This window comes from Halichoeres trimaculatus, unplaced genomic scaffold (genome assembly GCF_033239565.1).
Source record: "Halichoeres trimaculatus isolate MK-OKI-2021-1 unplaced genomic scaffold, fHalTri1.1 fHalTri1_scaffold_5, whole genome shotgun sequence".
In the NCBI taxonomy this organism is placed as follows: Eukaryota; Metazoa; Chordata; class Actinopteri; order Labriformes; family Labridae; genus Halichoeres; species Halichoeres trimaculatus.
This window is the reverse complement of record NW_027437183.1, coordinates 21,630,847-21,658,752: the sequence shown is the minus strand read 5'-3', so window position 1 is coordinate 21,658,752 and position 27,906 is coordinate 21,630,847. Positions and strand designations below refer to the sequence as shown.

The following is a 27,906-nucleotide window of genomic DNA, read 5'->3' as shown; positions in this document are numbered from 1 at the left end:
TAGACTGTAAGGTATCACCGCTTCCTGGGGACTACATCCGGGTCAGTGAAGAGGTCGCCGCGGCCGCCATGTTGCTGAAAGAAATTAGCTCCAAACATTGAACATCCGTTAGCAATATCGATATGTTATTATTCAGCGGAATTGTATTTTTTACCGCATTTAAGTTGTTGTAAATATGACTTAGGATTTAAGAAATTACAACAGAAGCGCCATTCCCTGTAAGTAACTCTTTTGAGCTGATAAAACGTATTTATTCATCGGCAGCTGGCCTGCTAGCAATACCAAGCTAATATCATTAGCATTATCTTGAAAGCACACCGTAGCCAGCCTCATTTTAATAACCAGACAGCGAATACGACACTGGTACATTTATTACAGATCATAATTTGTCATCAATTACTTTCTGTTTTTCCCTGCAGCCTTTGAAGCCATGCTTTATTTTGATGCGAGTTATAGTGAGCTAACGGCAGCTAGCGTTACGCCCCGCAGCGAAATTTGAAGTGGGGATAGCGTGAACGGAATAACAAACAATGAACCATAACAGCGGGTCCGAAGGAATAATGATTAAAATGAGTCATTTTGTCAGCAATAATAATGTCTTCACTATGCGAGGAACTCGGATGTGTTCAGAAATGTCTGAAATGTGTCAACGTTATTGGTGACTGTAAATATTAAGCAATTGCTATCCATACAATTGTCCAGCGTTAGTATCGTTACCTCACAATTGTTTTAAAGACAGGTTGGTTACGACTGTTGCTAAGTGGAATACAAGATGAGATCAGCTCTGTCCATTTGATTTTTGATCAAAGTAAATTTCTGTGTCTGTGTCTCAAATGTAGACCGTGAAGATGGTCTGCATGCTGTGTTTTATATGTACCCCTTGTTATAGATATAATGAAGACTTTAGAATTCAGGGCTTGACTTATATACTTTTGAAAGGCAATAATGAATGTGCAAACTGCAAATTACAATTTTTTTCTGCCGGGAGCTGTGCGTCTAACTGTTCTATACACAGGTGCCCGCCTCTATTTGGGTTGGTTTCAGATATACCATGAATAAGAAAAGACTTGGTGATTCAGACGAAATTATTTTTTCCCAAATGATGTATAATATACATTTATTTTAGTTATTATTCCTTGGTATTCCTCTGAACCATGTCAGAGCAACCTTCTGTGAATTCATAACTATTGTAAGTGAAATGGCATGTCACTTTGAAATAATACACCTCTTAAGCTATGATCCCATACACTGAGAAATATGTTAAACATAAAATAGATGAAAAATGTTAATATTGACGAATTTATAGAATACATTTCAGTCAAATTGAACCAAAAGAGCTTGATAGTGAAAGGCTAAGCGTAATGTACAATTACTGTTTCATGGTCAGTAAAACTAGTCATATTATAATCCAGCAATGCTGCGAGAACTGATGACTGCAAGACTGTCCTAAAACAAAACGGATAATGATAAATCATTGACATCATCAGCTTTTCTGCTAGAGCTTGTAATTAGTAAAGTATTGATTAAAATTAAGTGGAAATTTGTGCTATATTTAGATTCAGACAATGTCTACCACCAACAATATGACTGCAACACACAGACCAGAGAACACTGTAAATATCTGAGTTGATATTTTGACCCCTTTCAGCCAGTACACATTACAGCTGATTGAATAACCTTGATGTATGTGCAACTATTTATTGTTGTGTATGCAGAATTCAGATGAAACACCAATGCAAATCAAAAATCAATTATTGTTGTCCTTTGCTTGACCTTTTCTGCAGATTGTTGTGTTTAGACATAGTTTAAGTGTCACGCAATGCACCATGGAAGTGGATCACAGAATATGCAACGACAGCTCCAGAGATCTAAGTCTGTCAGTGGATCTGAGGCAGAGGAGACGCAGCAACAGCAGCCCGCCATGGCAGTCACACAGCAGCAAGCTACAGTCAACCATCCACAATCTCCTGTGACCACCTTCTCCTCTGCTGCCAGCCCTTCAGCCCCTCAGTCTCCCAATTATCAGATAATCATGAGTCGTAGCCCGGTCACAGGCCAGAACATGAACATCACTTTACAAAATGTGGGGCAGATGGTGACTGGCAACCAGCAGATCACTCTGACCCCACTCCCCATCCAGAACCCTGCATCCCCTGGCTTTCAGCATAACGCACCTCAGTGGAGGTTTGAGCATGCTCCATCCTCCTACATTCAGGTTACCTCACCTGTGCCACAGCCCATGCAGCCCCAGAGTCCCACCCAGCACAGCCCTGTCCCTGTCCAAGGTTTGACAAGGCCAGGAGCACCTGCAGCAGCACTGGGTGTGTGTGGACAGAGTCCTACGCGCTTTGTTGAAGCTGGTATGCTCGTGAGACAGATCAGTTTAGGGAGTCCATCAGGGAGTGGACACTTTGTTTACCAGGAAGGGACAGGCTTGGCCCAGATTGCCCCAGCTTCATCTGGTCAGGTCCAGCTGACTTCTCCAGGAGGACCTGGCTCTGTGAGGGAACGCAGGCTGTCCCAACCTCACTCACAGACTGGAGGCACCATCCACCACCTCGGACCTCAAAGTCCTGTGGCTACTGGTGCTTCTCTCCCCACTCTGAGCAGTCCTGGTCACATCACCACCTCCAACCTACCTCCACAAATCAGCAGTATCATTCAAGGACAGCTGGCACGCCCCATGATATTTGAAAAAACATCACAGGGTGTGGTTGCTGGAGTAGGAACCACAGCCACAGCAGCATTCACCATACCTTCTTCTATTCCACCCTCTAGCCCATCCCTCACTAGTCCAACCCAAGGCATCCCTAACAACCCCCTCGGACCCACCAGCATGGCTGTGGGCACTGTGAAGAAGCACCCTCCCAAAAAGTTAGAAGAAATCGCTCCTTCGACTCCGGAAATTGCCCAGCTGAGGAAACAGTGCCTGGAGCACCACACGAAGAAGATGGAGAGCCTGAAGGAGGTGTTCAAAGAGTACCTGATAGAGCTTTTCTTTCTGCAGCACCTCCAAGGAAACATGATGGACTACCTGGCTTTCAAAAAGAAGCCCTGTGTTCCTTTGTATACCTATCTGAGACAGAATGACCTGGACCTTGAAGATGAAGATGAGGAAGAGGAACAGTCTGAAGTCATTAATGATGAGGTATAACATTGTCTGGCTCTTTTGTGAACGCACCAGGAGTTTTGCAAATTTGTTTCATTCCTCTTTCAAACCTGTGTTTTTTCAGGTGAAGGTTGTAACTGGAAAGGATGGCCAAGCAGTGACACCAGTTGCCATAGCAACACAGCTTCCTGCCAATGTTTCAGCAGCTTTCTCTGTACAGCAGCAGTTCCAGGTGATAGATGCAACACCGGTTTTAGGCGTTTAATACTTCTAGAAGTGACCTCTTCTTTATGTTGCAAATCTTAAACAAGAGGCGTTCTTTCACTAAATCTCTGAGATCTTGTGTTTTTAGGGACACCAAGGTTCTGCTGCTGGCAACATCACCAACCCTGGAGACTTGGATGCCTTTAAGAGGCAGCAGGCTATGGTGCAAGCAGGTAGGGCAAGGATGGTAGACTCCAGCCTTTCTTATGTTGCTTTGTTTCCTCCCCGTTTGCTTTGTTTTCTGTTCTTTTCTTTTTTCCCTCTAATTGCTTCTGCTTTTAGATATTTGGCATCCTCTACTAGCGCTCTGTGTTGAAGTCTTTACCGGAGGAAGGAGAGGTGACCTGTACGGTCTACAGAAGGTCATTACTCTGTGCCGAGTGCTTTTGTTTTGCGTTATGAGGGTATTGTGTGTTTTAAATCCCAGATCAGGCTAAGAGGCCCCGGATTGACGTTGGTCGCCATGGGCTGATTTTCCAGCATCCTGGCGTAGGTCCTTTAGGATCACCTGGCGTTCCACTCCAGCAGCTTATGCCAACTGCGCAAGGTAGGAGTGCTACTACCAGGCCGCTCTTTGTTCTGGTCGATGCTGCTGGTCGTATTCACTTCCTCAAACTAAGGAGATTTTAAAAAGTGAATCACAACTTCATCTTCTTCAAACAAACTTCAAGCAGCGTCAACAAACAGATCTTCATCCGTCTGCTGGATTTCTCAGCAGTCCACAGGAAGTTCAGGCTTAGCTGTACCAGCAGCAGCTCTCTTTCTCTTTGTCAGGATAAAAGGGGAAGGAAGAAATCCCAGTCTGAAGAAGAGTAGCCACTCAATGGGAAGATGCCATGTCTTATGATTTTCCTTTTTTGTTTTCACTATTGTTCACCCGTCGTTATCCATCTCTTCTTTTCTGAAGTGTGTTCCTGTTAGTCATCTTTATTTGGACCGACCTTGCCGTCAGTGCGGATGGATTTTCATCAAATGTTGAGATGGATCACAGAAAGTGGAAACACTATTTCAATAAATTCACCTTCCAGTGGGCTTTCTTGTTTTCCCATTTTATGAATCCACGTGTCATTCTTCCTTTTGGTTTCCATCGTCATCCTTCTTGAGTCTTTCCCTCTCTTCGGTTGTCCATCTTTGTACCGTCAACAAGGATTCAACACCATCAGTCTTTGAGTCATGAGTTACATCTTTGAGAGTGTCTTTTCTTCATCTCATGTTCATGTTTAGTTGGTTTCCTTCCACGTTATGTCATGGCATTTTGTTCTGACTTGGCTTCTTTCCCTCAGTCTTAGTAGGAGGGGGATCATGTGGAGGAGTTGCGGCACATGTTTTTGCGATTGTGGTGGTGTGGGTGAGTCAGGGCCAGGTGTTGATGGCTTCTAGGCAAGGTGGTGTGACGTACAGGGAGGTAAGGCAGGCGCTGCTTTAGTGTGCACAGCTCTGCTCAGGCCTGCTGTCTGCAAGACCCCATGTGTGTCCTTTTGCTCACCTCTGTGCTCACCTCTGTGCTTTGTCGCTATGTGAGGCATCCAGATGCCTTGGTTTCTGCTAGAGTAACATCGCTTCATGCATGCCAAACATAGTGTTTCTGAGACTGTCTGCTTTGTATTTTTACTTTCCCTTTTTCTCCCTGTCTCTTTGTTTTCTGCAGTTATTTTAATTTCATTCTCCTTTTGTAACATTTCTATATTCTTCTCTAAAAATCTTTTTTATTGCACGTATAATTTTTGATGTCGTAGCCACATTCTCTCAACATTTGAAATGCAATGTTTTGGTTTTGCATTAATCAAAGTAGTATTTTATTTGAGAGACATGTAGATTTTCACATTGATTTCATTTCTTCTGTAACCATTTGCTGTATGACTCATTAGTTTCCGCTCTGATCATCAAAAAGTAGTACAAAACTGTCAATTCATACAGTACATCTTGTTCATTAAGGCAAAAGGACCTGAGGAGCTCTAACAGCTGAAGCTTAAACCATCATTTTAAGTTTAAAACTTCTAATGATCTACCGAGAAGCGTTAAGACTAAACTTTTAAAGCCGTCTCTCAATTTTATATTAAGAGAGCTAATAAACAATTTAAGAACTTTACTTTATCTTGAGCGCAAAAAAAAAACATTTAGAGAACACTGTCAGATGACCAGATTGATCTTTTACCCTCTTTCTCTGTGTGACTTTCTATACCACCCCTCTGTTTGTCCTATAATTCCACTACTATGTGTACAGGCGGGATGCCGCCTACTCCTCAAGCAGTCCAGATTGCAGGACAGAAACAGAACCAGCAACAATATGACCCGTCTAAAGGACCTCCAGTGCAGAATGCAGCCAGTCTACACACACCTCCTCCTCAGCTGCCTGGCAGGTTGCCCCAAGGCTCCCTTCCTATGGCTGGCTTGCCCATGACACTCTCCCAGCAGGCTCAACTAGTGGAGAGCACAGCTCAGCCTGGTGGTCAGCTGGCACAAGTGAAGGTGCAGGCAGGTGGGCCTGTCCTGGCAGCAGTGAACCCTCACACACAGCTTCAGGCCCAGCTGCAACAGCAAATGCAGCCAGGTCTTCATCTCCAGCTGCAGCCCCAGCAGCAACAACCTCAAGCCATTCTCCAGTCTGGACAGGCGGTCAGTCTTCTTTAAATTTGATTTCAGTGTTCATGAATGTTTTACTCGACCATAACACAACAAGTTACCCTTTAATAAATATATTTTTCTCTCTCCTCTTAAGACGGTGGCACTTGCAAGACCTGGTACAGAGTCAAACCAGCCAGTTCAGAGGATAATGACCAACTCTGTGTCCATGACATCCATGTCCTCTGCTCCCCTCTCTGCTATTAATCCTGTTCAAACCCCCCATACTACCAGTCCACTCCGCCCTCATAGTACCAACATCAACCCAAGCACCCAGTCCAAACTCACCGGCACCAACGGCATATCTACAGTTAAAATGGGCGGCTTTGGTCAAAGTGCTACCATGCAGTCTTCCCAGGAGGGCTCTCAAGACAAGCAAATAGAGCAGGCCAAACTGGTGAGTTAATGAGCGCATTCAGTCATTAAACAAACAGGACCATCAGTCCTAACGTTCTGTTATGGAGCAGCCTGTTTGGCTGCAGCGTTAGACGCATGCACGACTGCAAATAATTGGCCGGTTAACTAATTACATCATTAAAGCAACTCAGGTGCAGATTACGTCATAATTCAGGGGAACCTCCTGGAAACTCCCCATCCAACAAATTTGAACTGAGCATGTCTACCACTCATTAACAGCATTACCTGGTGAGCGATTGAGAGAAGATCAAAAAAAAACATTTTTCAGCCAGAGAAATGGAGATTTTATTACAAGAATTCACAAATCAGCTGTTATCAGCAAGTCAATCAGGTAAACACAGAGAAAGAGTTTGGCGATCTGAACCAGATGAATGCGCGTGGTGTTTCAGAGCACAAAGTAGAAAACCTCAAAAATAACATAAGTCTCATCTGTTCACTGAAAGAATGTGTCTCCTAAATCTAAAGCTGCTGTATGGCTACACATTGCCACCTTCCCAAAGGATTTTCCACTGTCTTTGCATATTTCGCCTCAAAAAGTAACACATTGCGCGATGACCGCCTTAAACTGCTGAACAGGTGCTGTAATCCTGCGGTTAGAGCCTGTAATGGTGGGGTATACCTCTATTAAATTTACCTCTGTTAAATATTCGTTGCCATTTTTGGAGCAACTACAAGAAATGAATGAATAATTTGAAAAATATTAGAAGAATGAATATAAGATTTTTGTTTTGTTGCAAGATGTGACACACTTTCTGTTTGTCAGGAGGGCCAAGTGCATCAGCGAATCTCTGAGCTAAGGAAGGAGGGTCAGTGGTCAGCGAGCAGGCTCCCAAAACTTGTGGAAGCCTCACGTCCAAAGTCCCACTGGGACTACCTCCTGGAGGAGATGCAGTGGATGGCTGCTGACTTTGCCCAGGAGAGGAGGTGGAAAGAGGCTGCTGCTAAGAAAGTATGCCAGAGCTGGGAGAAGTTAATTAATTTTTCACATTACACATCAGCACAAAAGTAGGTGGTAACTAGCATGTCTGATAATTAATCTGTGTGTCCTGTGCAGCTTGTTCGCACCTGTGCCCGTTACCACCAGGAGCAGAAGAAAAGTGAAGAGAGGACAAAGAGAGAAAGGGAAATTCATCTCCGTCACATTGCCAGCACAATCGCCCGAGAGGTGGAGTTCTTCTGGTCAAACATTGAGCAGGTATGCTAACATTCATTTTTTTCTCCTGTGTAACCCTGTTGTAATTTTGTCAATAAAACATTGTTGCACCAGCTCGAATTTTGATTTTTTTTTTTTTTTTTGGTCAGGTTGTTGAAATAAAACTACAGTTTGACATTTATGAGAAGAGACTCAAAGCACTCAGCTTACAAAGAGCCTCAGCTAAAGGTATGTACAAATGAGCAACTCTTAAAACAAAATGTAATATATTTTCTTCACATCATGAACAGAAGTTTTTCCATCCAGATCTAAATGTATGTAACTTTACTCTCCAAGAATTATTTTGTAGTCACCAGAATTTTAATTCAACTCTTTTGTTTCAGCACCCGCTCAGTCAACAGTTGTGAAGGCTGACAAAGAGGTAGATGCTGGGCTCTCACTTTCAGAACTTATGAGGCCAAATCATTTTTTTTTTTTTAATCTTATTTATATTCTTAAACAGTTTCTTAATTCATGTTTTTCTGTTTCATAGGAGGGCGCAACTTCATCTAAAAAACGAAAATTAAGTTCCCCCTTGGTTTTTGAAGATGGTAGGTGGCCTGGTCTAGGGTTAATCAGAAAAGCAGAAATATAAGGGCAGTTTTTTGTTCACATTGCAATGTATATGTATTTAATGTGCTTAATTGTTCCTTGCAGTCCCAGATGAAGAGGGCACCATTGAGGAGCAGGAGGTCATGGAGGGGGAAACAGACCACAAAGCGGAGTTGGTTGACCTCGCCAAAGATGGTACTTGTTTACTTGGCTTTACTTCTTTGTTTATCTAGAAATCCACCATTGGGATTTATTAGTGATCGAGGCTGAAGGAGTAATTTCACTTTTAAACCTTGCACTGCCTCAATCAGCGTGTACTGCAAATAAACAACATAAAAAGCACCACAACAAATTTTCAACCTTACGTTGTTCTGATGTGTTTTTCATTCTAGCTGAGATGCCTCTGGATGCCTTGGTGAAGCAATATGCTGGCGCCTACGCTGATGGCTTTGAGTGGCCTCAGCCAAGTCCACATAGTGATGAGGAGGACATGGAGGAGACTGAAGGTGACTTTAAATGAGAGTTTTATTCTCATTTGGTATCCTCTCTGGCTCAGGGTTGTGATTAGCACGACTCTAAAGTTGACATTGTTTGTTTTGCAGAAGTTGAGTGTCCTGTGGGTAGTCCTCCTGAGGCAGTGATGATTGACTCCCTGCTCAGTGTGGATCAGTACCGTGGGGCTGACAAAGCCTCTTCCTCTGACTCTGATGGGAAGCCTGGCAGAGACATTGCTGAAGTGGCTGCCACCACAGAGCTCATCCTGCCCAAAGGAAGCTTCAGGACAACTTCCTCAGTAAGATGACAGTTATCTGTTCGGACATACTAAATACAACAAATCCTTTCCTGTATTTTTTTTTTAAACATATTTTCCCATGTTATCATACACCTTTATAGACCCGCAGTCCAGCTCCAATTCTTCTGCATGGTTCACTGCGGGAGTACCAGCAAATAGGTGTTGACTGGCTGGTAAATCTTCACAAGAAACACCTCAATGGCATCTTGGCTGATGAGACAGGCCTCGGCAAGACTGTGCAGACAGTGGCTTATATGGCCCACTTAGCAGGACAAGAAGGTACACCACAACCTCACAGCACATCTGATGTCTCTATGTTTTTCTTTTTTTCTTAAGCTGAATGTCATTGAGCTGCATTTTTTTTTTGTCAAAAGGAATCTGGGGACCTCACCTTATAGTAGTAAGAACATGCAAGTTGCTAAATTGGGAAGTTGAGTTCAAGCGCTGGTGTCCAGGCCTCAAGATCCTTCTTTATCTTGGCAACCGAAGGGAGCGGCGGTCTAAGAGAATGGTACTTTTTCCTTTGATATACACCCCGGTGAAGTTTCTGCATATAGAAGTGATAAACTTAGAAATGACTTCCTATGTTATTGCTGACACAGTGGTGGGGAGAGGCCAACAGCTTCCATGTATGTGTAACATCCTACAAACTGCTGATGAAAGACCAGAGTCATTTTCTGAGGAGAAAGTGGAGGCATCTGGTCCTGGACGAGGTTCAGCTCATCAAGAACATGACCGAGAAACACTGGGAGACAGTCTTTGCTTTGAAGAGGTGAGCTGGCTAATGCTGACGCCTAAAAAACAGAGTAGTTTCTCTTTTTTAAATTACGTTTTCTTGAGCCACATCTCTGTTAATTCAAAAAAGAAAATAATGTTAGTTGTCTTTTAGAAATTTCTGTCTCAAAGTTTTAATAATTTTAATTGTAATTGTTTGCTTGTACCAATTTTCATTGACTAAGAAGATATGTGTCTCTTGCAGTGAGCAAAGGATTCTCCTCATCAACACTCCTCTGCAAAATACTCTGAAGGAGTTGTGGACCATGATCCACTTTCTTTTGCCTGGAATCACCAGGGCCTACTCTGACTTCCCTGTGAAGGCAGGAACAGACCAGAACCAAGACTACTGCCACAAACTGGTCATCCGCCTGCACAGGGTGGGTTTCACTCCAGTAAACTTCCGAGCTGCTTAAACTCAAAACTTGGACATGGTTCATTTGCCTAAGCCGCTGTCCTTTCATCCAGATAACATGAAACTGTCTTACTCCTGCCTGCAGATGATTCAGCCTTTCATCCTGAGGCGCTCAAAAAGAGATGTGGAGAAACAGCTGCCCAAGAAATATGAGCATATCCTGAAGTGTCGTCTCTCCAGCAGACAGAAGAGCCTTTATGAGGACATCCTCACTCAACCAGGGTGAGTTATTCACACCACAATTTTTGTCTCACACGTTTTTATCTTTGGTACTGACAGTGTGTTCAATAACACCAACACATTTGAGTCAAGCTTTAAAAAGGTATTGTATTGATAGGTTCATTTATGATATTCATGAAGGCTTTCTGTTGTTTTTGACTGTCTCCTATAAGCCTTTTTTCCATTCTGGTTTGCTCCTCTAGATCTCAGGAGGCTTTAAAGACGGGTCATTTCGTCAGCGTACTTCAGGTTCTGATGCAGTTACAGCGAGTGTGTAACCATCCTGAGCTGATAGCACCAAGAGAGAACAACAGCTCCTTCTTTGGATCCTCTCTACAATACAATGTACCGTCACTGGTGCTGGAAGCGCTGCAGAATGACTCAAGCAAGGTAATGACCTGTGCCTAACTAATGGATGTGGATAACAATGGATGTGCCATGAGATGTTTTTTTAAACCATAATGTGTTTGTCAACCTCATCTAGCAAACACCCTGATTATCACTGCAGAAAGGTTTAAGAAGTGTGGTGATGAAGCAAATATATTCATGGTCTTTGTATAAGAGATAATTCTGCCAAAGCTCAAATACTGAGACTATTGTTGCTGACATGTTGAGATTTCATTTTATCACTGTGCTAAAGCTTCAGTGTCAGTAATGAACCCTTTATTTAAGATCCCACCTTCATCCACTTCTCCTTTCTTCTTCTGTCCCTCTAGATTGCAAACATGTCCATATTTGATCTGATCAACAACGAGAACAGACTGTCTCGCTACCAGACTGAAGAGGTACCTAAACTCAAGGTCACTCAGCAGCTCATAGAGGAGATCTACACTGGTCCTGATCCACCACCACGACCGAAGCTTTGCCCAATAAAACCCATGAGGTCTGAAATACTATTCTTTGTAACATGGATGATAAGGACATCTTTTAAATCTTATTTTTGTGTAAGTTTTTAGTACTGTCATTGTAACATCAACCTTTTTTACATTTTTTTCAAACTAGATTATTTCAGCCCGTTCAGTACGGGACCAAACCAGAAGGTCGCCTGGCTGTGATCACGAGTACAGCTGGCCAGCGTCCACCAACAAGCTCTCCTACTACTAACACCTCTGCTTCAACCACCAACCAGTCAGCCCAGACCAGGGGCAAGTCCCCTGTTACCACGACAACTACTACAGCCACCTCTAACGGTAAGAGCCACTCTGTAAGGGCAGGAAGTTTGGTTTTATAGTGGCAGGACAAATAGATTTTTTTTTTATGACATAACAAAAGACAAACTGAGTCACCCAAAGCTGTGTTGGTGGCTCCAAATGGTTTCATGTTTGTTTACTGTCTCCATTATTCAGAGTATTGCTGCATTGTTTGAGAAAACCTGTTTGTTTCCTGTCAATAAAAGCAGGACACTGTCACATTGTTATATCAGCTGTGTCCAATAACACCAACAGTGTTTGTTATTTAGAGTTTTAAATATTTATGCAGTTAAACAGTTGTGAATTATTTAAAGGTTCTACTACAGCTCCAGCAGTAGTAGAAGTTCATTGATTTTTGTGATCTCCTGGATAAGCAAACTGATGGGAAATAACACCACAGCTTTGAGGTGGTGATTTAAAATTAGTGGAAGTTGTGAAAGAATCAATGTTGTCTATGTACATTTGTCAGATGTGGAGAAGCAGGACAAGAAAATTGTGCTGTTTGATGGTTTTTGCCACCCACAGATGAGGGTTTATGTAGAGATAACGTCTGTCACCCCAGTATCATTTATTGTTTGTTGAAATATACTTTTATTAATAAATCATTCACTAATTTTCATGTGGTTAAGGATCTAATCCAGGTGGTTTATTTGGCACACTGCTGCTAAATATACATAGAGGAAATGTTTGATCATTCTGCTAGTCTAACTAAATTTTGGGTCATCCCTAACATGCAGTCCCATACCCCCTGTACTTCACAGCAGCTGGAACAGCCTCTCAGAGAGCCCAGACTACCCCTGTCAACAGCGGCAGCACCACTGTAGCCTCCTCTGGGAACACTGGCATTGGGCAGCATGTGTTGGGGGCTCCGCCAGTGGCTGTGGGCCAGACCTTAACTGGCTCAGTTATGGGAACGTTAGCTCCCATTGGCCAACCTGGATTAGCTCAGGTCTCCAGGCCAGCTCTAGCCCCCAGCCATGCCATCCAGCCAAGCCTACTGTCCCAGAGGCTGGTTCTTACATCCCAGGCCCAGGCACGGTTGCCTAGTAAGTGGCCTCCCCCTCCCCTCCCCACCTCCCCTCCCTCTCAGCATTACCCTACAACCTCTGGCACAACAGTATGGGCTTCTCTACACTGAGGCCTTCACTTGGGGCACTGCTGATATGTGTGCAGTCTGTTTTCTCTCAGAGAGCGGGCTTTGCATGTTGATTAAAATTTACATTGATGTAGCACTGTTGATGCAGCAGTGTGTTAATACAGTTGCTTTATGTAAGGAAAATACAACACAAAATAAAAGCAAAAAGCAATCTTTAAATCTCGATTTTTAGCCATATCAGCAGCATCTCCACAGCCTCAGCCTTTTTCAGTTTCTTTCTCAAAACCTGCATGAACACTGTGAATGACCCACTTCAGTTACAGCACACAAGACTACACGACTAAATGATTATTTCCTCCCCGCCTTTTAATCATTTTTTCCTCCCGGTTACTAATATTCTTTTATCTCTTGCACCAGCCCAGCTGCAGGAAGAAATCCCAAAGCTTTGGTTGCTTTAGTTTTTATTTTTCGCCAATGTTCTGATTTCACTTTGATGGTATGCATCACTGCAAAGCATGTGGAAGTGGTCCCACAGTTTTCCAAACCGGTCTGTCTTTGTGTTCATCAAACCAAATCATAAAGATTGAATGCCCACTACAACAAATTACCTGTGACAGAAACAACATGTTTATGTTTTTTAGCCTGTTTTAACATGCACATTCCTGGGAATTGGAAATCAAAGATACATGATGCTTTTAAAGTTTTTCTCAGAACTTATTTTTGCACAATTTCTGTTTTAAAGTCATTCAGGGGAACTTTTTTTCTTCTCACGTCAAGAAAAAAGGGGGAAAGATTTATGAGAGGGCTTATTCAGGATTTTTATTGTCAGATATTCATTTTTGGCACAGAGTGTACCTCCTGGTGACCACCGTGTTTGCCAGGTGAAGTTGTCTGTTTTGTTTATGAGGAATGCATTGGTAGAAGCCTTTTTTCTTTCCCCTTCAGGTTTTATAAAAGTAGCAGCTGCTATGGTTCTGTTGTGGAGGGCGGCTATGCTCGTTCTCCGATTAATCCACCCTGGTTCTGCATGTTTTATATCTTTTCACCCTTTAACTAACTGATGAAGAGGTTTCTTTTTTTTACATATGGGATAATTTTGCTGGGCTTTAACCCCTTTCTCTGACAAGGTGTCTGCTTTCTCTTCCATTGAAGGTGGAGACGTGGTGAAGATTGCTCAGCTGGCAAACATGGCAGGCGCACAGAGTCGTATCTCACAGCCAGAGACTCCTGTCACTCTGCAGTTTCAGGGAAACAAGTTCACTTTGTCTCCCAGCCAGCTGCGTCAGCTCACCACCGGACAGCCTTTGCAGCTTCAAGGTACACTCGGTAATGTACATCCCATCATCATCCTCTCTTTCTCTCAACCTTGCTCTCTTCATTCTTTCTTCATTCTTTGTTGCTCTGTCTTGACCCTGTCTGCTTTTACCAGCAGTTTATTTTCTGGTCATCATCATGTCTGTTTTATGAATGACAGAGATTTCCCTTTTGGATACAATTGGTAATTTTGGTATTATTTTTTGTTTATGACTTTGTTGCGTATGCTTAATGTAAAACTATAAGGCTATTCTAACTTGATAAACAAGCAACCAAACAAATGTTCACTGCTAACATAAATTTCCAGGCTCAGCTGAGAGTGAAGATCTTTTTTTTCCCCAAGAAACATTTAATTTCAAGGTTTTTCCTTGGACAACAAAACCAGAGGTAAAAATGGGATTTCAGCGGGAATAAACAGTAAAGTGTTTCTTTTGCCGTGTCATGATAACCTTTACACATATTGATTTCCATTATATTCATCTTCACAGCGTGTTTTGGAATGAAAAATGACACCCTGCTGAGTGTTAGGTTAGCTTCATCTCTTATGCTAATAGTCTGATATTGGTATTTAGGTAACATCCTTCAGATCGTGTCAGCTCCCGGGCAGCAGATCATCAGGCCCCAGGGACCAATGGTGATGCAAGCGATGCCTCAAGCTGTTCCTGCTTCAAACGCCTCAGCTACACCCGGCACACCTCATCCTGCCCTTTCAACTGCCCAGCAAGGTGACTGCTCAATAATGAGGCCAATAAAGTCTTCCAGTAACGGTCGTTATTGGTTAATCAGAGACAAAACCCAGTTATAATACATTCAAAAATATATATATTTAGAGATTATTCATCAGTCGTAATTATGGCTTAAAGGCTGTGAGTTGCAATAGTTCTGTGTTTATAAATTAATGCAGTTTATTCAACAATTGACATTATATTTTCTTGTTTTAAGCACTGGGTGTGACTACGAATGCCACATCTGCTCCCACCAAAGTCACTTCTTCCACTAATGCTGGCTCTCAGGTTGGTTTATAAGTTCAGGAGAAAAGTCAAGTAATATCTCATAAACGGAAGTCCATACATGATGCGGTCATTTGAAAAAAACAAACAAAAAAAACCCAACTGATTGTAGTTTCACCCTCCTGTAATCTTCAGGAGTCTTCAGAGGAAAAGACTCAGCAGTTGAAGGAGCGTCTGGGCCGCCTGTGGGAAGCCAATGAGCGTCGCTGCAGCCGCGGAGTGTTGTATGGGTCAGACCTGCTGCAGGCGTGCACTCTGACCTCAGAGCCGAGTCACACCGCCCTGACAGCTGGAGGCTGGAGGTGGGTGGGCAGAGAAAGCTGCCTCAGGGCCCAAAGAACCTGCGTTGCTACCACTTCCACTCTGCAGTCCACTCTGCTGTCTGTGGAGGACCGCCTGGAGGCCGCCAACAACCTCATCAAGAGGTACTTCAACTCAGATTGAAAGCCTCTATTATTACGCACCATAGAAACCATCGTGAAATACCCTTTACACATCATTATCAGCCTTTTTCGACTGGAGCTGCCTTTGTTTGGTACAACACTAATGCAGATTTAAAAAATAGCGTTATCTACGAAACAAAAGCAAAAATAAAAGAAAAACAGGTTATGTAAAAATTAGACTTGGAGGAAGACCTTTGACTTTCAAATAGCTACTTGTGTAAAAGCTCTGTATGTTACAAACCAACCAGTGTTGATTATTTTCTTCTTGCAGGCTGGTCTGTGTGGTGCCCTCTGCTGTAGCCCCCCCTCCTCAGCTGTATGCAGCCAATCCCCCGGTCCCCTACAGCCTGGACCAAAAGTCCTTTCAGCGCCGACTCCAGGAGGCCTCTGCACCCCTGAGTGCTGAAATCCACCACTTAACAACCAGGAGCCTCCTCCACTTTCCTGACCTGCAGCTGATGCAGATGGACTCAGGTAAGCTGTTGAACCATTATGCGTTTCAACCTCATGCCATCTACCGAACTGAGACTGCAAAACATAAACCAAAACTGACCCACAGTTTGATGGTCCAGAGGCAGTAAAAATAATGTTGGGCAACTTAATTAGATAAAGACATGCAAAAACCCTGAGAAAAAACACGCGCTGAATCTAAAAATCCTACTTTGCCAAGGAAACACAGGTTTTGATGTTTGTTCTCCTCCACAGGTAAACTGGAAGCTCTTGCCATTCTGCTGCAGAAGTTGAGGTCAGAGAGCCACCGCGTCCTCATCTTTACTCAGATGGTGAAGATGTTAGACATCCTGGAGGCCTTCCTCGATCACAGGCAACTGACGTATGTGAGGGTTGATGAAAGATTCACTCCTGATGAACGACAGGTAAAACTTCAAATGGTTCTGACAAAGCACAGTTATAGCAAGCTAAGATTGCTTTCCCACCATCACAATGAGGGCTGAATGATCACATCTACAGAGTAGAGTGGAGGCAGGATTAATGGGGGTCATTGGTGAGCATGCATGTGCTGATCAGCAGCATTAGACTTACTGAAGTGAGGCCGAGGTGTTACATTTGAATAGATTCAAAATTTAGCCTTTTTTCTGATAGTAAATTTCTAAATTGTTGACAATCGATTTGTTGGAAAAAAATCAGGAAGTGGGGAAAGAAGTGTGTCTTTGCTCCTATTCTGTGTCCCAGTTTGTTCATGTGTTGTGATTTTGTGTCCCTGCAGGAGAGTATTAAGAGGTTTAACAGGAACAAGAAGGTTTTCTGCAGCATCCTGACAAACCGCTGCTGCTCTGCAGTCGGGACTGTGTTTGATGCAGACACCATCATCTTCTACGACACAGACCTCAATCCCAGCATGGACGCCCACACACAAGAGTGGTGTGACAAAATTGGACGTTCTAAGGATATACACATCTACAGGTGATGTTTAAATACTGTTTCAGATTTTTACTTGTTGTAAGCACTGGACACCTGTGACACCTGACATCTGTTTGTTGCCCAGGTTGGAGAGTGGGAACTCCATAGAAGAAAAGCTGCTGAAGAATGGCACCAAGGACCTGATCAGAGAGGTGGCCGCCCAGGGTACAGACTACACCCTGGCTTTCCTCACACAGGTAAAATCACTGTGCTTGGATTGGGTTTTTTAAGAAATTAAAGGGACAGTTCAGTTTTTTTGAAGTGGGGTTGTATGAGCTCTATGTGACCACTAAGGACATTAGATACAGTAGAAAGTTGTCTCCTCTCCCTCTGTAAGACACAAACTGTAATCGATGGTGACGAGGAAATAGGCGCTAACAGGGAAAGACCGTACCAGATTCAAAGGCTATTTTCTCTGCCTACAAGAACTAAAATCAAAAAGTAATACCACAGTTTAAGAGTACGCTACATAAAATATTTTTTAAGTGCATTAAGTCTTCGGAAAATTAAACATTTATCCAGACCTAACTAACTGGTCATGTGTCCTTCCGCGCAGCGCTAGTGCGCTCCGTCCCCCCTCCTCCTTTCAGCTGTAGGGAATGTAAACAAGCTATGCTTCGAGCACTGGTTTTAGCCTCGTGTAAGTTTGATCAAGTATCGTAATTATTTTGTTTGTACTCTTAAGGATTGTGAGGCAGCGTAGGAAATTCAAAATGAGTGACTATGACCGCGACGATGAAGTTCTATTCACTTTGGAACCAAAAGGATACCTGTATGAACCGGAGCACACCTGTATGAACCGGAGTACACAGAAGAAGAGCTGCTACAGATGGCGACTGAAAGGAATACAGAGGAAACATGTAGCGTACTCTTTAACTGTGGTATTACTTTTTGATTTTAGTTCTTGTAGGCAGAGAAAATAGCCTTTGAATCTTGTACGGTATTTCCCTGTTAGCGCCTATTTCCTCGTCACCATCGATTACAGTCTGTGTCTTACTGAGGGAGAGGAGACAACTTTCTACTGTATCTAATGTCCTTAGTGGTCACATAGAGCTCATACAACCCCACTTCAAAAAAACTGAACTGTCCCTTTAAGACACCAGAGTCCTCTCGAAGTGCTCAAAGCTGAACTCATTAAAAGCCTTTAGTGCTTTATTTTTTCATTTTTTCAATTCATTTAACTAGGAACAAGTTGTGAACTAACATACATGTCTTGTGTGTTTCCAGCGCACTATCCAGGATCTGTTTGAGGTGGAGGCTGGCTCGGGGGAGAAGGTGGAGGAGTTTGTGGTTCTTCATCAGGAGCCGTCAGCCTCAGAAGCCATTTCGCCCAGAGTGGCCAGACCATACATTCAGGCTCTGCACAGCATTGACCTGGACGCTCCAGCAGAGGACAGCGAGCGGCAGCAGCAGGTGGTGGAGGAGTTAGAAGGCAAGGAGTCAACAGAGGAGGCGCAGGAGTCAGAGAGCCAAGCCATGGAAGAGCCTGCACATATTGAGGAGCTGAATGCTGTCATGGAACAGGTCAATATAACATTTTGTCTGGTTGAGAAAAAGTTTGAAATGGAAGCGTGGAAAAGAACAGTCTCTCAATAAATCTAATGTTTTGTTTGAATCAACAGCTCACCCCAATTGAAAGGTACGCCCTGCATTACCTGGAGTACCTTCACATCAGTGATGATGAAACTGCTCTTCAGGTAAGTCAAAGTGTGATATGACTCACCTTTTGTCATGAGATGTGTAAATCAGTCCATTCAACGAGCAGCTGTGCCTGCTACTCTTTCACTGTATTCCAGTTTACACCTTGATTTCTGATCAAACTGTCTCTGTTATGTTTTGCTCTTTTCCTCTCAGGAGCAGTTGGAGTGCTCTAAGAGAGGCTGGGAGCTGAAGCAGCATCAGAAACTGAAGGAGGAGGAGGAGGAGCGGTTGATGATGGAGGGGGATGAAGACCTGTTCACCTACACCAGAGAGGATGCCTACAACATGGTGGGTGGCCACTTTGATCTCTCCTCATCAAACTAAGAGTGCTGTGTGGGTAATGAACCGTTGTTGATGACAGCCTTTCCACTCTGGTTTTACAGGAGTATGTGTTTGATGCAGAGGACGGTCACACAGAGATCATGCCGGTAGGTGACAGGTCTCATCGCAGAGTGGGAAAGTGTTTCATATGGTTTTAGTTATGTCTGCAATTGATGAGAAAAAGATGGATCCCTGTCCTCATTCTGCTTTCTTTCAGTTGCTAATGAAGGTTTTGGGTTTTTGCTTCTGTTCATAATAACAGATTTGCATTTTGAGGCACCAGGAGTCTCATCATGTTTTGTGTTTTCCAAACACAGGTTTGGACCCCACCAACACCACCACAGGACGACAACGACATTTACCTCGACTCTGTGATGATGCTGATGTATGACACCACACCTATGCCAGAGTCCAAACTGCCTCCTATCTACATACGTAAGGAGCACAAACGGCTGAAGATGGACCCTTCAGGTGAGAGGAGATTTGGCGTTGAGGTCTTCTTTAACCACTGTCATACTATAATGTAAACCCCCGTCACTTGCTGTGATGACACACGTGTAACTAGCACCTGTGTCCTGATCATTCTCCACCTAAGAGGTATTTTATTTTGTTTTTTCTTTTTTCCTTTTAAAGTTTTAAAAAACATTTTGAAAACTGGTATATCCCAATGAGATATTGTTGGCTGGTTAGTTTTCTCAGTCTTGACTCTGGTGTGTTTGTCCAGCAGCAGCTAGGAAGAAGAAGAAGGGCCACGGGGAGACCGTCATTCCTCCACGCTCTCTGTTCGAAAAGGCCAGCATGCTTAAAGTTCGCCGCGAGGGCAAAGATCAGAAGAAGAACTTCTCCCTCAACAAGGCACCCTTTGCCAAGCCCCTCCCCTCACTGGTTAAACCAGCCATGGAGGCCGGCCAGGACAACCCAGAGTGGCTCATCAGTGAGGACTGGGCTCTGCTTCAGGTACCAGATCCACTAACTGCTTCACAATGGTCCTCACTTTCAAGCTGTGTTGTGGTAGTGAAAGAAATGAATGCAACTGTGGTTGAATTATGTCCACACCAAAACACGTTACTGTTGTGTGTCTGACAGGCTGTGAAGCAGCTGCTGGAGCTGCCTCTGAACCTTACAATTGTGTCTCCTGCCCACACTCCAAACTGGGATCTGGTGAGCGACGTTGTAAACTCCTGCAGCCGCATCTACCGCTCACCTAAACAGTGTCGCAACCGCTATGAGAATGTCATCATTCCCAGGGAAGAGGGCAAGGTGAGGAACGCAGACTCTGAAACCCATAATGAACCCATAATTCACTCCGTGTCTGTGTCTCTTAACTCTCTCTCACTCTGTTTTTGTAGCTGGTGTATGAAGCCAACCCCAAGAAGAAAACCAAGAGTATATACAAGGTGCCATGTCCTGGGCTTTATGGGGGATGAAATTGTCTTTGCTCTTGAATTTCCTCACTCACTTTCATCCTGTTTCCTGTTTGTGTTTCCTTATTCAGTCAAAGAACAACCGTCCACTGAGAACGTCTCAGATCTACACACAGGACGACAACGCCACTCACATTCAGCTGTACAACAGCCGCTTTGAACTCATGAAGATCATAGCCAGCAAGAGGAGTCCACCAATCAAACCACTGTGAGTGCTGAGGAGTTCAGTGCATGACAACACTTTGATTTTTGAATAACATGGCAGGTAACTAAGAATCAGGGAGCCTTTCAGGTCTTATGAAGAACAGGATGTGATCATGAGTTATTTCTTGAAAAAAAGCTCATGATATTTAATATTGCGAGGCAACAGCAGGAGCCAGAACTTGAAGGGAAACAGAGAAAACTTTACATTCAAAAAACATGACTAACATTTTTAGCCTCTTTTATTGTTACAGACTGGGAATGAATCCATTCCAGAAGAATCCGAAACATGCCTCTGTCTTGGCAGAAAGGTATGTTGAATATTTCTTTCTTCTTTTTTTTTGGCTCCAGCATATAAAGATTTGAACACAAATAAAGAACACAAACATCCATCTTTTTCTCCTCAGTGGGATCAGCTACGACAAGCCCCTGCCTCCCATTCAAGTGGCCTCTCAACGCGCCGAGAGGATTGCCAAGGAGAAAAAGGTGATTGTTGGTGATGAGTGTATTAAACTCTGTGCTCCTTCTTCAGTCACGCAGAGCAATCAGGACTCTGTGTCTCAGACAAAAGAGGTGCTTGTTTTGTCATCTTTACTGCGTTTGTGTTTCATTTGTGCTCTGTGTGCCTGCGTGTGTTTGCAGGCCCTCGCAGAGCAGCAAAAGGCTCAGCAGTTGGCGCAGCAGCAGACAGGAGCTCCCCAGGCTCAGGCTGCACCGGGCCAGGCTCAGGCTCCTGCTGCTGGCCAGGCTCAGGCACAAGTCTCTCAGGCCGCCGCCGTGGCTGGAGCCACCGCTGTACCTAATGCAGCTGTTCTGGTGAGAATCAAAACATCCTGCGTTGATATTCCTCTTCATGTCCTGAGATCCAGGATATTTTTACCCAGCCAAGGCTGCCACTCATTCTCCTCCTGTTTTCTAGGCCGGAGCTATAAAAAATGCAACTGTGGGCACAACCATCCAGGCTGGTACGCTGACACACATATGTTTCATATTACAGATCAGTTGGTGCTCCAGTGTTACATTCATTTCTCTCTGTTGCTTCCAGCTACTGTAGGGGGGAATGTGATTGTGAACACAGTGGCTGGAGTTCCTCCAAGTCCCTTCCAGGCCAACAAACGCCTGGCATCTCCAGTCATACCAGGCACCCTGTCTGTGAGTCATGCTCATTATTACTGCTGCTTTGGCTGAACTCAGCCACCTACTGACTGACAGGAATTCATGATGCAAATAGCCTTTGGAAGAAGCACAGAGCACACCCACTGTGCTTTGTACACAGATTAGTTATTAGTGTAGGGCCCGTCCTCATTGTGTTGTTGTTGTTTGTCCAGCCTGCTGGTGCAGCTGGAGCCCAGGTGGTCCACGCACAGCAGAGGGCTGTCACGGCGGCCGCTGCCCCGGCTGAGGTGGTCGCCATAGCTACAGGTCAAGGTGTTCGAGCTGTTACCCCGGTCACAGCGTCTGCAGTGGTCTCTACCACTCTGAGTCCAGGGCAGTCACAGACCCGCCCACTGGTCACTCAGGTCACACCAGGTACTTATCTGAACATACATTTTTCTCTAAGTAAACTGCCTAAGTTTCATGACTGATCTGTGGATCTGACTGATCTGTCCTCGTCCAGCCGCTGGTATGCAGATGGCACAAGGAAAGCCTCTCACTCCGGCACACCTGCAGATGCTCCGACAGCAGCAGCTGCAGCATCAACAACAGCAGCAGCAGCAGGCTGCCTCTCCACAGATCAAAGCGGTGGGCAAACCTCAGGTACACCACCTGCTGTTTCACAGCAGCTCCACAGACTGGGACTGTTTGAGAGAGCAGTGAATCAGGGCTCGTCTCTGAATTCATTTCAATGACATCAGCTGTAACGGAGAAGTGCTTTTTAGTTTGCTCTCAAACAGGTCATCCTTTCAGATGATCACTTTCAGTGTACAAATACAGGAACATGAAACCCAACACCTCAGTCCTACTTTGATCTTCTTCAATTTTTGATGTAGAGTTTTGATCCTTAGTTCATGGTGTAGATCTCTTGGAGAGTGAGCGTTTGGTATTTAAACACAAAGGACTCCACATTAAATGAAACAATATGAACATCACAATCACACATTTGAAGAGTCATGAAGACTGAACAAATGCTGAGCTAATCTTGAACTTTTGGTTTGTGTGTCTTCAGGAGCTGATAAAAATGCACAAGCATAAGTTGCAGCTGCAGCAGCAACAGCAGCAGGTGGCTGCAGCAGTGGCAGCAGCCGCAGCTCAGGGCCAACAGGCTGCAGGAGCCCAGCAGGCGGCTCAGGTTCAGCCTGCACAGGCCGCACAGGCAAACCCTCAGCTGGCAGCCGTGGCAGCCCCCAGACCTGGAGCTGTGCTGACCGGCACCACTGTGGCCAGACTGGTAAGACTGTGGAGACGGTCAAATGATCAGCTGAGACACATAGCTCTGGGACTGTATCCTATTAACCAAGATGTCTAAGGTCTGTGTTAATGCTGTGTGTATTTCTCTTCAAAGACTCGAGTCCCCACTCAAGGCCAGATCCAGGCCCAGGCAGGACAGACCGCCCAGGTGACCCTCACTAAGCCTCCTGTGGTCTCTGTGCCAGCTGTGGTGTCATCAGCTGGAGTCACTACGCTGCCCGTCACTGTGGCAGGCATCAGTGTGGCTATTGGACAGGCCCAGAAAACAGGTGACTTAGATAAGCTCTGAAAAGATCTGTTTTAAAGATCTTTGTCTCTCTTTCTTCACTTCTTTTGTTGTTTTTTGCCTCTCACGTCCACATGAAACGGAACTTTTAGAGTTATAAACCTTTCCTCAGGTTATGTTTAATTCATGCCTCAGGGACAGTTGCCAACTTCCTGTGCATTGCGGTATCTTTTTTTGATTGGCTCTTTTGTGTCTCCTCTCAGGTGGTCCTGTGCTGACGCCGTCCTTCCCACCGATGCAGGTCCAGCAGCTGCTGCAGATGAAAAAACAGCAGCAGGCAGCAGCAGTTCAGGCTGCAGCTCAGCAGAAAGCAGGGCAGTCACAGCAAGGACAGGCCACTGTGCAGCAGAAGGTGCAAAAACTGATTACAGTAATTCTTCATTAAGTTGTCTACACTTGTACTCAGCTTTATTTATTGCTTTAGCAAACCTTGATACAAAAATGATCGTATGAAAGAGATAAAGTGGAATTCTTTTGCGTAGATCGGCACCCAGCAGGTGACAGTGCAGGCAGCTCAGCCGGCGCAGCAGCAGCAGAAAGTGACCTACGCTACCACCACACAGCTCCAACCAGGAATCAAGACCCAGTTCTTCACCACATCCATCGCTCAGGCTCAGAAACCCACTGGAGCCCAACAAATCCAGGTACACCACCACAGCCAGCCAGAACATCAATATTTACTCATAAACTCGGGGTTCTCGTGTTGATATGGGACTGTCATGTTTACCTCTCTTATCAGGTGGCTAAGCTTCCACAAATAGTGCAGCAGCAACCCACCGTGGCCAATATTCAACAAATCGTGTCATCTTCTCAGCAGGTAAGGGTCAGGGTCTGTGTGTTTGTACCGCTGCTGAGGTCTGAGTGGGCGATAGGGTTGATTCACTTCAGAAGCTGTCTCAGGCTTTTTACCTTCTCATGAGCTTCGTATCCTCAGGCTGAGATTATACTCTGAGTGTATGATTCAATTTGCTCCAGGCGTTTGGGCACAGAGGAAACTGAGGAAAGTGGGAAAAAATACCATTTTGATTTCTGTTGTGGTTAAGTGCTGCTTTTATCTTTGAACAGTTTGTCCTACTGTAATGACTGTCAGGGCATAATCAAGTACAATTAAAATACATAGAATTATTCAGTTCATCAGGGACTTTGTCAGTTCAGAGGAAATAAAAACACGATCTATGCAGTGGAATTAATTTAGTCAAACTTTGTTTTTCTTTTTTCAGATCCAGGGCCAGCCTCAGACCGTCACCCTGACCCAGGCAGCCACATCAGCTCCTGCTCAGGTGCAGATGATTCCTGCTGGGACTGCCACCGTCCAGGTGGTCCAGCAGAAGATCATCCAGCAGCAGGTGGTGACTGCAGCCACATCACCACAGATCCAGACTCCCCCTCCACACAGCCCTGCCCAGCAGGCCGCAGCCACTTCCTCTGCAGAGTCCCCGGCTCAGCAGCCCGCTCAGACCCAGCAGACCACCAAGGGTCAGGCTCGCCAGGGTGGCATCAGAGCCAAAACTCCCGCCAAACCCAGCGGAGGAAGCAGCTAATGAGACCGATTTTTCAGATTTTTGTCCAATGCACGATGTTTTTGTGCTGAAGCGTTTCTATGGATTCTGATACATTGTCAACTACAAACTTGTACCTCACACACCCCTACCATGTCTGAACTGACTGTGTTCTACACACACCAATTACAATTCAGTGTTTGTATCTAAAATATCCTTCCAGATCCATCTCAGCGCTCCCTGTAAATGTTGCAGGATTTCTACTTTATAGATTGATATTTCTGCTTCTTTATTTGATTTCCTGAATGTGGAATGTTTCTTTAAATTACTATTATTAAAATATTTCCCCCTGTGCATCGAACAGACACAAAACCCATGCCCTTAAAGTGATAATACAATCTAACTCACCTGATACCTGAGGCTGAGGCTCATGGGTAATCCTATGTTGGAGAACTGCAGCTGTCTGTTATAGTAAGTGTATCCATAAATAGTCCTTTTATGTCTACTCCCCTTGTTGTCTATAGATCCTGAATGGAGAACAATGCACGTTCCTTTAGTCATTTGTTTTTTTATTGCAGCAAACACACTGTAAACATGTACTTTAGTATTTTGTGTTTTCTCATAAATGGTCTTTTTTTATTGATGTCAAGGAAAAAAACTGTAAATATCAATGAAAAACATTTGTACTTGTAAAGTAGTCGTGTTTTCATTGGGTTTTTTCAGCCTAATTGTAATAAAGTGTTTTGTTTTTATACACAAATTCATCTTTTTTCATTGAAGTGAATCCAGTGACTGTATTTCAAGAACATTTACTCCTAGAGCACATTAAACAAGTATATATTTATTTTAAAACCAAAGTTTTTCCCAGCATTGATGAATAAATGTCTCCTATGAAGGAAGTATTTGAGTATTTGGAGCAGTTGGTCTGAGTGAACTAAAATATTTGTGAAAGGAAAATGCTTCTTTTCTGTCAGCTCAGCCAGTTTATTGAGCATTTTTGAACGTATTGCCTTTGGACAGTGTGTGGCGACCGTATCCAACAGAAAGCTTCTGTCAGCACTGTCTGCTTGGCTTGACTTGCTGCTGATTCCTGTACTTCCCACAAATTAAAGTACTCTTCTCATTTATTGATTCTCTTAATGTTATCAAACCTTCATTGAAACACGAGCTACAATCAGCAGTACTGAAAAAAATTAAACTAAAGAAGAAACAACCCTTTGGTAGACCAGCTGTATTATAGAAAAAAAACTTGATATCTTAATGGTTTATCTTTGCTGAATAAGTAAGCCTTAAGGCTGAAGATAAACGCAGACAGTTAATGAAGGTCTCCTTGGTTCCCAAAGTGTGGGACGCCTGGTTTGAGTCCCAGCATCGCGGAACTTCACTGCACATCCACCCCCACTCCCTTCTTCCCACACTTCCTCTTTTTCTGGCTGGTGGGGACGAGGTGATGCAACAGAGCGGTAAACATGACCAAACTTTTCTGAAATGTTTCTAGCATCAGTGTCAGGCACGTAATTGAATGAATTTTCCATTTCAACATTTTAAAGAGGGTTGCGCTTTTTTCCCTTGCAGACTCACACGCCAGATGACTGAGTATTACTAAAATGTCCTCATGTGAGGAGTTTTTAACTAGCTTTACAAGGAGAGACTGGAATTAGTATTGACGTCTCATTATGAGCAACCAAAGACCACATGAAACAGGATAATTACATTTTTTTTAATTTTATTTTTCAGCTGCAGCAGGGTCAGTGTCAGCAGTGTCAGCATGAAAGCAGTGAACAATAAGGAAACATAGTATTGAAAGTTATTTTCTTATATTTTTCATAGTTGAGATTCTTGATAAGTTCAGTTCATTTCAATTGAAAAACTTTATTTGTAGGGGGGTAATTCAAAGGCACACGGCAGTAAACCAACAACAGTGCAAAAAAAACCAAAAGTTTAACACCAAAATATTAAAGTGCCACTTGAAATATAGATCAAAGCTTAAAATTGATTTAAAATACAGAATATAAAACAATATAAACACATATTATAAAAGAGTGTAATAGAAATGGACAGTGGTCAGACTAACAAAGGAAAGAAGTGACCTTGAACTCATCAAACAGCAGGATGAGTCCAAGGTAAAAACAAAATAAACCAAGAAGCAATTTTTTCCATGTAGGACGAAACTAATTGGTAAGATGTGCTTCTTAATCCACAGTGTTCGTCAAAATCAACACTAATATATATTTTTCTCAGGGAAGCTTTGACCTAAAAACATTTTTTTGACTGCCCTCTTCTAAGAAGTTGATGCAGTTTTATATTCATCCACCGGGGGGCACTGTTGAATCAGCATCATGCTCCATAAGAAAGGCTCAGTACTACAGTGGATTTTCCAGCTCATTGAAACCTCCCATCTGCTCCTCGGTGCTCACTCTGCGTCTCCTCTCTCTGCTGGCACTCGGTGACCGTCCACATTCAGCTCTAAACGGGGGAGACAGGGGAGGTGAGGTGGAAGAACGGGCCGTGAGATGAACAGATGGGCAGGGCTGGTTCATTTTACCCAGATATCACTCCATCCTTGTGCTCATCCGCTCTATTTATACCAGGAAAAACCAGCCTCTGTATACAGGAGATGTGAATGGAGGCTTATTTTAACTGCTTGACATTAAGGTGAGAAATGAAGGCAGATAAAATAGTGGTGTGCTTTTATTAAATCTGCAGGGTGGAACAGCTGGCAGACTACAGAGCACAGGAGCTGTCACGCTGCAGCTAAGGAGTGGATGAATCACACACTTTAATTCATACATCACGCCTCCTCCTTTGCCAGTGTGTGTGTGTGTGTGTGTGTGTGTGTGTGTGTGTGTGTGTGTGTGTGTGTGTGTGTGTGTGTGTGTGTGTGTGTGATGGAGAGCCACAGATAAAGAGGAAATGTAAGCACTCGTGGAACTCTACCCTCCTCTCCCTGCAGCCACCTTTTATTCAAATGTCACTTTACAGCAGGTGAGAGTGTGTAAGTGCACCATTTACACACAAGTATAAACATGCATTCATGCAGCGTTTTTACTTTGATTTTCAATCATAGGTGAAAAAAACAACAAGCTCTGTGATCCAGGAACTGAGAGTGAGATGTTTAAAGCTGGAAGTGGAGTGTGTTAGGAGCCCTCATGGCAGCCCCTTTTTATTTTGATATCTCTATTTCCACGAAAAAAAAAACAGTCATGCATTAGCAGAGAAGCTGTGGCTGTCAGAGC

The 27,906-nt window shown here is 43.8% G+C and overlaps 1 protein-coding gene across 5 annotated transcripts; it reads left to right on the top strand.

Annotated features, from left to right (window-relative positions):
• Positions 1-25,410, top strand: ep400 (E1A binding protein p400). Of its 5 annotated transcripts, none has more exons than XM_074669540.1 (53): positions 1-218; positions 1,785-3,148; positions 3,234-3,341; positions 3,462-3,546; positions 3,801-3,920; positions 5,598-5,989; positions 6,093-6,392; positions 7,176-7,361; positions 7,467-7,607; positions 7,715-7,793; positions 7,949-7,986; positions 8,098-8,155; positions 8,262-8,351; positions 8,549-8,662; positions 8,759-8,949; positions 9,051-9,228; positions 9,324-9,460; positions 9,552-9,721; positions 9,929-10,103; positions 10,224-10,360; positions 10,561-10,747; positions 11,074-11,240; positions 11,360-11,547; positions 13,796-13,960; positions 14,530-14,682; positions 14,900-14,970; positions 15,103-15,392; positions 15,682-15,884; positions 16,116-16,285; positions 16,636-16,832; positions 16,915-17,026; positions 18,057-18,353; positions 18,452-18,526; positions 18,684-18,818; positions 18,914-18,958; positions 19,169-19,322; positions 19,576-19,808; positions 19,938-20,111; positions 20,201-20,248; positions 20,347-20,483; positions 20,731-20,787; positions 20,884-20,962; positions 21,119-21,292; positions 21,396-21,441; positions 21,522-21,628; positions 21,805-22,006; positions 22,095-22,234; positions 22,644-22,865; positions 22,980-23,154; positions 23,375-23,523; positions 23,654-23,815; positions 23,911-23,988; positions 24,392-25,410. In XM_074669540.1, exons 2-53 carry the CDS (start codon positions 1,820-1,822, stop codon positions 24,710-24,712), a joined length of 9,141 nt encoding a protein of 3,046 aa, XP_074525641.1. In that variant the 5' UTR covers positions 1-218; positions 1,785-1,819; the 3' UTR covers positions 24,713-25,410. The 5 variants fall into 5 exon arrangements, with proteins under 5 accessions (XP_074525641.1, XP_074525640.1, XP_074525642.1 ...); XM_074669539.1 differs by having other exon boundaries at positions 13,796-13,969; positions 19,579-19,808; XM_074669541.1 differs by having other exon boundaries at positions 13,796-13,969; positions 22,095-22,219.
• Positions 25,411-27,906: the final 2,496 nt, after the last annotated feature.

Excerpts from the sequence above, each read along its gene's own strand:
- ep400 (XM_074669538.1), top strand. The coding sequence starts at position 1,820 with ATGCACCATGGAAGTGGATCACAGAATATGCAACGACAGCTCCAGAGA. Across the intron at positions 9,229-9,323 it reads CCACTTAGCAGGACAAGAAG|GAATCTGGGGACCTCACCTT; the intron begins GTACACCACAAC and ends TTTTGTCAAAAG. Across the intron at positions 15,885-16,115 it reads GCTGATGCAGATGGACTCAG|GTAAACTGGAAGCTCTTGCC; the intron begins GTAAGCTGTTGA and ends TCTCCTCCACAG.